At 36.8% G+C, this 11,073-nt stretch overlaps 1 protein-coding gene across 4 annotated transcripts in view; it reads right to left on the bottom strand.

Moving 5' to 3' along the window:
• Positions 1-11,073, bottom strand: part of sepsecs (Sep (O-phosphoserine) tRNA:Sec (selenocysteine) tRNA synthase) — a 26,355-nt gene that overhangs the window by 1,444 nt on the left and 13,838 nt on the right. For 3 of the 4 annotated variants that reach the window (XM_015377290.1, XM_015377287.1, XM_015377288.1), the window contains exons 8-12: positions 10,691-10,820; positions 7,944-8,035; positions 3,490-3,583; positions 3,290-3,380; positions 100-434 (exon numbers count right to left, since the gene is read on the bottom strand). In XM_015377290.1, the coding sequence (XP_015232776.1) occupies positions 188-434; positions 3,290-3,380; positions 3,490-3,583; positions 7,944-8,035; positions 10,691-10,820 (654 nt within the window). In that variant the 3' untranslated portion in view covers positions 100-187. Of the gene's footprint in view, positions 1-99; positions 435-3,289; positions 3,381-3,489; positions 3,584-7,943; positions 8,036-10,690; positions 10,821-11,073 lie in introns of those variants that run through there. The other variant, XM_015377289.1, reaches the window with a different exon arrangement.

Below are 11,073 nucleotides of genomic sequence, written 5' to 3'. Positions count from 1 at the left end.
GCACCGCATCACAATTTTTTATTTTTTTAAATCAGAGAGGGACTGACTGCATTTTCACAATAGTTCAGTCAGACCCAACAATAAAGGCAGCTTAATGTTTATAAATGACAAATCTGATTTTAACAGACATTCAAGAATTAACCAGTGTAGTAAAGTAGGGAGCAGAGGCGCAAACTTTGGCCCTCAGTCATTCTTCATCAGGAACGTCCTGATCGGCCGGAGGTACTGAGGAGCTAGTTATTGCCGTCTTCCCATCTTTCTTCAGGGCTTTCAGACATTTGTCGAGCCTCTTCATGCATAGCGTCACGTCGTCTCGAGTGATGCCCACAGCTGAGGCAGCGTTGAGGTAGGGACAGGGGTATGACTCCGAGTGCGACATGAATCCACGGAAGGTGTATCCGCTTACGGTCTGCTCCTTACCAAGTGGTATCACCCTGGACACATTAGAAAAGGAGAACTAATTGGAAATATCTTTGAGAATAGGTAGAACTATAAAATCTAAATGTTTTAAACATTATTCTACATAATTTATGTGTTTAACCTTTTTTTTCCTGTGTCCTCACATTGTTTATTTTCAGCCACATTAAAGTGAGGTCAGCTCAAAAGTTAAAGCCCTGTCAATCATTCCTCACTGGAGTCACAACCTTATAGCTTCCATGTCTTAGAAAGATGGACAGACTCCTTCCCATTGCCCAAATATTTAGCTGCCTTCATCGATTCTCCATTAGGTTAAAGTTGGAAGTGTTTAAAAAAATAGAATCCTTAGTTTTTATCTTTTTTTCTAAGGCTCTGCATTATAAAAAAAAAACAAAAAAAAAAACAACCAAAAAGACTTAGTAGCCAGCTAAATGTGATCAGCTTGCACAACGATCAGCACAGCTCAGACTCACTTTAATGTTAAATCAATTATTGACCAGCTCCTCACAGCGCTTATTAGAAACCCTTATGGTGGAGAAATGCATTGTAATCAAAGGGAGGAGGAGTTTTAATTGGTTTTGCTGAATGGTTGGCTAGAGCAAAGAAATTTCCTCTCACTGTATAGAGAACAGCCAAGTTCATAAAAATGTAATGATTTCTGTAACTGTAAATGCTATTTAAGGGTTCAAATGAGTCCATCCCATTAATGATATGAGAAGAGAATAAAAAGCTGCATGAGAAGTCGGTTAACATTCCCAAATACTTTTCCAGTGTTGATGCTGCTCTTTCCACTTTTAATAGAAACAATCCAATAAATTGGGAGCTGGCTTTGATAGGATGGGCTATCTAATCTACTAAAGTAGTTCCAGCTCATGCATTTGAATCATCAGTAATTTCCTCAGGCCTCTTCCCTCATTCCCTCAGCTCATACTCAAAATTTAGACTTACAAGATAAGATAGTGGAGAAATTCACCTGTCAAATTGGTTCTATAGTCAAAAGAAGGTGCCAAAGGAAGAAAAAGGTACATGGAGTATATACAGCGCTCCACTAATATACACGTTAAATTTATACATTTAACAAAAAAAACAAAAAACTCCTCATCCTTTAACTTTTCATTTTTGTACATTTATTTAAAAACCTTGCATGGTACAAAGCCACTGGTACACTTTGTCACTATAAAGCATTAAACATTTATGATTTTCAGGGGCTTTTATTTATAGATCATGAAAAAGAACACTCCAGTGTCTTTATGTCACCTTTCATTGTAAGTCGCACGAATGGAAATGTTCTTTTACCGTCTGAAAAGCTGTGCTAAAAGAAATTTTGTTTTGTATACACTTTGTATACAAAATGACAATAAAGGTTTTCTAAGTGTAAAGTCGGAACACTAATTATTGTTCTGTCAACATATTCTTCCACCTGAGCTGTGGCTCTCTGCAGCCCCCCCTGAGCTACCTACATCCTTGTCAGTTAAGGTAGACACCTTCATTCTTATTAGGGCTGAACTATTTTGTTTTTTTTATTTTTTTTTTAATGTATTATTTTAAACCAATATTGTGGTATTATTTTGATTTTCCTTTGCACTAACCACCAAGCATTAGGGGTGTGCAAAATAATCGTGATGATGATGCATCGTGATTCTAATTTTCGTGATCTACTGCATCGATTCTTGATGCCAAGAATCGATTATTAATTTTAAAAAATTAATAAATAAAATTGCATGAATGGTTGGCGAACATCAGCCAACAACAAGTGTAATACAACTTCCAGTCCAGTAGATGTCGCTGCAAATGTGTTGACGCACGCTGCCTTGTGTCACAAGCATTTCCGGCTGCGGGATACTGTGCCGAGTCATTTAAAAACAAAACATGGAGGATAAAATATTGCAATGCATCGCAATAATTCAAGTATCGTGATGCATCGTGATAGAATCGCATCGTGATAGAATCGCATCGTGGCCTGTGAATCGTGATTCGAATCGAATCGTGACTTCTTTGGCAATACCCACCCCTACCAAGCATGTGGATGTTTCCCTCCAGGGTTTGTTTTTAATCACCTTAAAAGCTTACTTATCTAGAGTCCATAGTTGCAGGATTTTCCTGCCATCTTTTTGTGAAAAAAAGCTTGCATGCATGAATCTGCATGATAGCTGCAGCTTCCCATCTGTGTAGTTGCAAACCCACTTTAAGCATATTAGCGCCACATAAAGGGCTGGAGTTAGAAATGTGTTGACTTTTGCTTGTTAAATGTAAAGTGACCAAATTGAGTGGCTCTGCGATCTGTAAATTTTTGTTTTATTAAATTGCGATCATATTGCAAAAGTAATTGATTGCCCGGCCCCAATTCTGGCAGGATGAAGTTGTCTTGTTCTGTTTCGATGTGATGCGCTGATGTATTTTAATTTTGTGATATTGATCTTCAGGATTTTTCCACATACTACCACTCTCTATCAAACCTCTAAAGCCGTAATGCAAGGGCTATATTATATTGGGATTCAATTAGATGCATGTCGACTATCTGCTAATTACCTCTGATGGAAACTCACTGCTAATTTTATTTAGGAGCATCAGATTAAGGGGAAGCTAAACAAAAAAAGCATAATTTCCTTTTTTTTTTTTTTATGAAAAAAATGGCACATCAACGCACCACCCATGTACGGAGGCCTTAGACCTCAACGCGGCTGACCCAGGTTCGAATCTGGCCTGTGATACTTTGCCGCATGTCTCTCCCTCTCTCTCATACCCCCTTTCCTGTCAGCCTATTGTCAGAAAAGTGAGTCACTAGTGTCGTAAATACTCAAAAAAAAAGTTTGTGTTTGAATGAAAAAAAAACAAAAAACAAAGTAAAAACAGATAAAGGGGTTTTCATTACCTTGCGCCCGACACCTGTCGGGTAAACAGCATTGAGCCCAGCTGAGTCACCGCCTGGCTGCTTGATGCTTGGAGTCCATCAAGGGACATGGCTGAAGGCACACACAGCCAGTTAAAACAGAGGTTGGAATGGGAAGGTTAGAAACATAAATACTGTGGACTTGAGGAGCAGTGAGATCATGTGCTGGTCTGGAATCATACCCAGAGATATGGGATTGTGTGGGGTGTGAAGCAATCTCTCCCCATGTGCAGACGCAAGACTCCTCAGCTCCTCAGCCAGGAAGGAATAAATCTCCTGCAGCACAGAAAGGGAGACGGCTCAGAGACGGACGGCAGAACAAAGTGAATCAGGAAGATATTTATGGTGACAACTAGAGTTTTAATCAACCAGCAGGAATCTTAGTTGTTTTTTAATCTTAATGAAGTTCAAAAGCAAGTCTGCATGGTTATTCTTTAGGTTTCACTGGAGCCAGAGCGTCCACCTCCCGTCATCTCTTGGCTGGGATGCTTGTTTGCATCACACTTCTACCTCCGGGATCAATTAGAGGAGCGGGAGAAGAATGCATGCTTTTAAACGGAGCATGCTTGAAAGATGCTGACAGGGTGCTTAGCACCGAGAGCCAAGCTGTTCCTGAAAGACTGAATCAGGCCACAGATGTTACAAGACCAAACCTGCACAAAAAAGCATTGTGCTTTTTTTTCTGCTCACTCCAGATTCCCTGCTGAAGCCTTTTAAAGGGCGAGCTGTCTGGAGGAGGACGAGTGTGTCCGCTAGCTCAGAGTATTTTCTCCTTCAAGAGGCAAACACAATTAGTGTTTCAAGTGTCCCCGTGTGTCCCTTGTTCCCTGATAACAAAGAGAGACGTTATTTCTGCCAGAGGGAAGAAGGAGGGGATGCAGCTGGCTACAACAATCCCTCAGTGTTTGGGTTGAGAAAATCTTCCATGAAAACACACTGTGCCCTCCTGACCGCCTCGCAGACCTAAAGTGTTGCTACTTGCAGCTCTAAGTGAACCCCCCCACCCAAAAGAAAACCTGAAAGCCTGAATTATTTAAAGCTCATCACTCCTCTGGGATCTGCAGACATGATGGAAAAACTGATTTTGTGTATTAATTATGCATCATGGCAGTCTGGCAGAAATCAACAAACCTCAATGCTGTCGGGAGGTTCCACACTGAAGTACAAATGCTTTGATTTTCAGTCTTTATGTATCAGGAAATAATAAAACAAAAAGTTTCAATCGTCTTTACCACTTCTAATAATTAAAGTGAAAACATTTTGTTTATACCCTTGATCTAGACCGTTGGTGTAGATGTGAAAAAGGACCAGAGAACTGAACCAAATTACCAGAGTGGGCATCATTTAATCAGCCGAGGCGGCAGAACAGAGGATGACTCGCTATGGCAGTCTGTGACTGAGTGAGTTGGATTTACACGTGGCTATGATGTTAAAAGCCTGTACGAATGACCTGAGCATAATTCAGCACTAAAAGTTTTGAGACAAATATTGCAGAAAGAAAAAAACTAAGAAAATGTAAAGGAAAACAAGCAAAGCAACATTTAAAATAGCCCCCCATAGAGACAGTTTTTTCCTTTTTTTTTGCCAAAAAGCACTGATTCAGGGGCTAGTCGCTCTTTGAACAAAAGCTCAGATGAATGAAAAAGCACCAAGTAATATGCAGAGCTATAAATAATTTCAAAAAAGCTAAAACAAACGTCTAAACCTGGTTTAGCAGTTATACCTCAAATACTTCAGTCTTTCTACAAGTGAATGATGTAACAAATGAGTCAGTATTTTCAGAGGAAAACAAAGTTATTCACCTCTGATGTGTTGTTGCATGTAATGTATTCTTGCTGGAAATACAGTAAAACCTTTTCTCCAAGAATCTCAACAGTCTCTAATCTACACACTATACTGCAGCTACTTAAAACAGGGCATTTTAACATAACTGGTTAAACTTGAGAAAATGGGTTACCGATGTAGCTTTAAAACATTTCTAAAAAATCTTCTAAGTCAGAATGAGTCATAAACCTCCACGCCCTTCATAGTGCAGCTTAGCACTAAACAGTACAAGGAGTGGTACAGTTGTTTAACAATACTGTAAAGATAAAACAATCAGCTCTTTGACAGGAATAACTGTCAATTTTCAAAATTATATAAAGCTCAGTTTTAGGTATTTTTAACCAAATGTTGATAAATATAAAAGAAATAAAGAAAACTTAAAATATTACATGAAGCATCCGAAAAAGTGGGATGAAAATGAGTAACCTACAGTGATGCATTGTTAGAAGCAGAATGGACTGAATGGTTAAATGTCACTATAGACTCGACCTGGACTTCCCTCTAAACCAACAGAGATTTTGGTTTGTGGCTCATCCACACTGTGTCTGGGTTTAAAAGCCTTCGCTCCACTTCTCACCATGTACGTGTTGGACTGTGGCTAAATATATTAATCCTGGTTTCCTCCTACCACCAGGCCTTTACCAGAGGGCATCAACTATTTCAAAATCTCAGTTAGTAACATTTACATTTGATGCCTACTGTATTACTTTATTAAATTCTTTATAGAAAAATCCAAGTTCCTCTTTTTTAACTGCTGCTTCATGATGTATGAAAGCAGTAAGGACACCATCTTTTAAACAGCCTCATTAGACTGATTAGGTTTTTGATTCAGGAAACATTATCTCTCAGGTGTCTGAAATGTTCTTTTTAACCAGAAAATTCTGCTACATAGATGCGTTAGATAAAAATGGAAGGCTGTGATTCAATGCCTTACTTGCTCTCCTGTGTGTTATTTATTGTAATGTGAACATCATGTGGTATGTCATCAAGTATATCAGTTCAAAAAGTGTCAAGATTTCCTATTTTAGCTTGATTTTTTCGACAGTCACATTCTCTGAGCTTGAAGGGAGGAAGAGTTTGTTCACCGACAACACATTTAGGCTACAGCAGCGTGGAGGAGTGGGAATGCTGCAGTGCCTGTGATGTGAAGAGGGGAGTGCTGCATCGTGAGTAACTCAAAAAGTTCTGGATCAATTTTATCTCCACAGCGCAGCCCTCCCTCTACAAAGCAAAGTGCTTGTTCAAGACCAGACCGCCCCGCCCCCCTGCCAGTCAGAATGATTCCTGAGGCTTTATGCTGCATTTAAGCTGCAATAAAGGAAACGTTTGACCTCTGTATTTGCAAACAAAGGCTTCTCTACCAAATATTAACATTGATTTTCTCAGGTGTTCAAATAATTATTTGCATGTATCATATAAACAAATAGTTAAAGAATCATACATTGTGATTTCTGATTTTTTTTTTTTTTTTTTAGATTATGTCTCTCACAGTAGACATCCAGCTACGATAATAATTTCAGACCCCTCCATGATTTCTAAGTGGTAAAACTTGCAAAATAGCAGGGTGTTCAAATAGTTATTTTCCTCACTGTATAAATAATGCATGTATATAATCAATTTTCAGATTTCTTCCCACAGAGTCTGTCGTATTTAGGTCTGAACTAAAACTAGAACATTTAACTCATGGATATGTTTGGATATTGGTCATTTTATTGTAACGTTTGCTGTATTGTCCAACTGGTTTTATTCCAGGATTTATCAATATTTATCTGCATTTTCTGTTTAACTGGATTTGCAGTGTTTGATCTTAACCACAATAGTTTTTGTTTTTTTTTTGCATGAGAGTTAAAAACAACCCTAACCTTATCATTAAGTGCTCTGACTGAGAGGTAGGGGAGGCAAGGTGATTTAGGGTGATCTCTAATGCCGTTGTTTAAATTACCTGCATGACTTGTGGCAAATTGCAGGCCTTAGTTTCAGTAGCAACTTTTTTGTGCTAATTTTAAGTTAAACTCAAACTTATAAGCACAGCTAACAGTTGTCTTCCTACCAATTCTTTCCATTTTCAGACGATGGATTGAACAGTCAGATGTTTAGCCCTTTAAAGTGAGTTTTTGAGACCTCTGCATCATCAGTGTGATATTTTTAGTCTTGAAATACTGACTTACACAATCAGACACATGTAGTGAACAGAAAATGTTTAAAAGATTAAACAGAAATCCTAATGTATCAAAATTGATGCCAATAAATGATGTAATTTCACTTATATAAAATGTCTTTTTTTTATTTAAGTTGTAAAAAAGGTTTACTAAAATTCTAATTTTGAAAAATTTAAAATTTCTGTCTATTATTTCATGGTGCAGGCTTTAAAAGGGATATTTCTATACCCTGCTTTAACCTTCTCCATAGCTTTATTCCCAGATTGTCCGTTTTTTTCTTTGCCTCTATGAAGCCGTTTAATCGGGGATGTTCTCCATAAAAATGTTTAGACCATCACAGAACAGCAGAATTTATACAGGGATTAAGTTATACACTGAATGACTATTAAATATATCCATTCATGCTAGCTCTTTTTGCATTCTTTTAACTTTTCTAATTTTTATGTAAATAAAAACAGCATCATCTTCCTTCTGCTTTACAATTCTACTTTGCTCTCACTCTCTCACATGAAACTAAAATAAAACAAAGTTTTTGTTTTTATCTGGCAATGAAAAAGAGAGGTTATGTAGCTTTGAATGCTGAGCAGAGATCCTACCCTTCTAAAAGAAGAAAAACTATTTTTAGCTTTTAAAAGGGTAGTGCTTGTCCTCACCTTTCTCTCGGACAGGTACTTCTTGTAGCCTTTGGCTCCCAGAGTGAGAAGGGTAATGAGGATGTCGAGGGAGGGTGAAGCTGATGCTCTTCCTGGACACAGGAAACCCAGAGGAGATTTGTGGGACAGTTAAACTAAACATGTAGCCAAGCGCCAAACAAACAGCTGACTTACAAATCAGATACTATAAGGAGAGGGAAAAAAAGGTCTCATTCAATTTGTAGTTCATTAAATGTTTTTAGTTTACAAATGCATAAAGACACATCACTTTCATTTAGATTTACTGTATGCCAATAATAAAAAAAAAAGTATTTCTGTGGTAGTTAAGGTTCAGTGCATTTGTGGAACTGAAATAAGGTTTAAACACAAGTGCAAGATCATTATAATACCATAGTTATGAAAAAAAACACAATTACAGACACCTTTTGTTGACAGCTAGTGCTTTTATGTCTGTTGGATCCCCTAAAATGCAGATTGGGCATAGATTTTGTACAGCTAATATATTAATCCAGTTGAATTTAATGGGCAAAGTTGGCACAAAAAAAAAAGATTATAGTCTGTGTTGTTTATTCCGTGGTTTTAGGAACTCTGGGTTTAACTTCAACCTATGGTTTGTGTTGAAGTGTTGTCATCCTTTTACAATGACAACTGCAAACAATATACTACTGGCTGCTTCAGCTTCCTGTTTTTCTTTGTTTTGTGAAATAATCAAGCAATAGTCATTATTTTACAATGTCAAAATTAAAACTTTTATAGGAAGAGGAAATAATAGAATTAGCATAGCAAATTAGCCAACAGCTCAGCTTGAAAAGGATGCGAGGAAGGAGTAAATTTTTTTAATAACTGTAGCTTTATAGGTAAAACCCAATATATCACCAGAAACAAAGTATATATATATCTATCTATGGATGCTTTACTGTGTTTCTTTTTTAACAGGATTAACTAATATTTCTGCATATTGAGGTTGATCTGCAAAAACGAAGGCTGGTAAAAATGTGTTGCCTTCAAAAAAAAAACTGGACACTAAAGTATCTGATGCGTCATTAGTGATTTGGTGTAATGCTGCTGAAATATCTTTCTTCCTTGTTGGATTCAAAGATATGTACCAAAATTGATTGAACTGCGTTTTAAGTTTCATTTTGAATGTTCTGTCGGACAAAAAGAAGTAATTCTAAAGATTTTACCAAAACAATTAATAAAAAGCCACAAAAAAGGTACAAAAACGGTTTGCCACGATTTATTTAGGTATTTCACACTAGACGTTTTTTTAGTAAAACTGCTTAAAAATCCATTAAAGCTGCTGAATAAATGACAAATAAGCACATGTTTACAATTTTAAAGCAAAACTGTTAAGAGAATGTTTTCAGACCTAAAAAAGAAATCAGAGCTACAACAAAATTATATGAAAAAAAATATCAGCTTTTGCCTATATTTTTCTAGTCAAGTGAGGCTTACAAAAAATAATCAAATTTATTTAAATAAAGGAAAATATTAAAGTGTCCCATCACAGAACAATTTTTTTGTTTTTTCTTTGTTTTAGGTCACTTGTCCATTTCTTTCCAGGATTACAGGCGGGCCACAGTATAATAACAGCTGCAGTATCTGTAACTAATCATGTAATTAATGCCCTGGATAGAAAACTGCACACTGTAGCCCTTTTTGTGGATCTCTAAGGCATTCGTTTCCACTGACCACCAGCTGCTGCTACACAAACGTACGGACATCAATGTGGATAATTCTGCCCTTGAATGACTTGGAGGAGTTAAGGGTTGACCTGTTATACTTGAGAGGAACTGTAAACTGTTCTGTGTTTATGTAGGACAGGGCTGATAAAAAAAAAAGAGATTTTATCACTGGTAAAAAAAACTTTTTTATAAAAACTTGCAGATAGTTAACACTAAAATGATCCTCCCTTTTCATAAAAAAAAAAAGAAAGGCTATAGTGAGCTATGAATACAAAAACAGATTTGAAAAGATTATTTGTTGAAAATCCAAATAAACAGACATTAGACTAACTATGTCTGACAAAGGCAGACATGTTTTCAATGACGCAGTGAAGATAGAGCTCAATTCAAAAAATAAATTCAGACTGAAGGTCAGTCGTTTTTTTTCAACATTACATCAGTGGAAAACAGGTTTTATCAGAATAATCAAATTTCTTGCCTTTGTTACGACCTCCTCAATACTATGGAAAGAAAACCGTATGAATAAGCTACCATTGAAACAGAAGGGTGTCAGATTTATCATTTATATTCTATAGGCACCGAACTCACTACAGCATAAAATTTCAAAAAAGGTGTCGGGTATCAAACACTGGCTGACCAAGCCAGGTCAGATTCTCCATTTCTGTTTACTCGTACATTCAGACTGCTCTAGGTTTAAAAGATCAATCTGAGGGGATGTTCTATATTTATTGTCTGGGAGAGTTAGAGAGAATAATTGATAAATAAAACTAAATATTTATTGTCACGTAGATAGGCATGCTCAACCAGTAGCATTAACATTTAGCCACATTTCACAAGCTAGAACAGGACTGAAGTAGAACATATTTATAATGTGAATGCTGTATAAACGTGTTTTTTCATGTTAAAGTTTGCTTTATAATGAAAGGTAGAACCTGTAACATTTACTTGGAAAAATGTAAAAAGAAATAAAACTCTGAAAAACAAGAATACATAAGCCACAACAGACAGGACTGCAGACATTCTGCTTTATCAGCTTTCTCTCTAAGGATGGCCTAAACTCACCTGGGTACATCTTGCTTATCTCCTGAACAAATGACTCATCGAAACCAGCGATGATGGCTCCACCTACTGGAACCATGAAGTTCTTGTCCAAGCTCTGAACAAAGGCATCAATTCTTCCCACACGAGCCCCCTAATACAAAAAAAAAAAAAAAAAAGATGGATATTTAAGAAACCGCTTTTCCCACTTGTTTAATAACACCACCTAATTTTAAGAAATCCTCGCCTTTTTGCATACACAAATGGAAAAGCAAATAACTAAGGAACTATAAGCCCAAATTACATGTGTGATACATCATTTGAAAGCTGTAGGACTAAAAGGCAGCCTAAACTGCATCAGTTCAAACATGAATCAAAGTTTGTTTTTTGTTTCTCGAAAATAATAT

Source organism: Cyprinodon variegatus, unplaced genomic scaffold (assembly GCF_000732505.1).
Source record: "Cyprinodon variegatus isolate N-32 unplaced genomic scaffold, C_variegatus-1.0 Scaffold151, whole genome shotgun sequence".
NCBI classification, from domain to species: domain Eukaryota; kingdom Metazoa; phylum Chordata; class Actinopteri; order Cyprinodontiformes; family Cyprinodontidae; genus Cyprinodon; species Cyprinodon variegatus.
The sequence above is the reverse complement of the archived record's forward strand: the minus strand, read 5'-3'. Positions and strand labels throughout refer to the sequence as shown.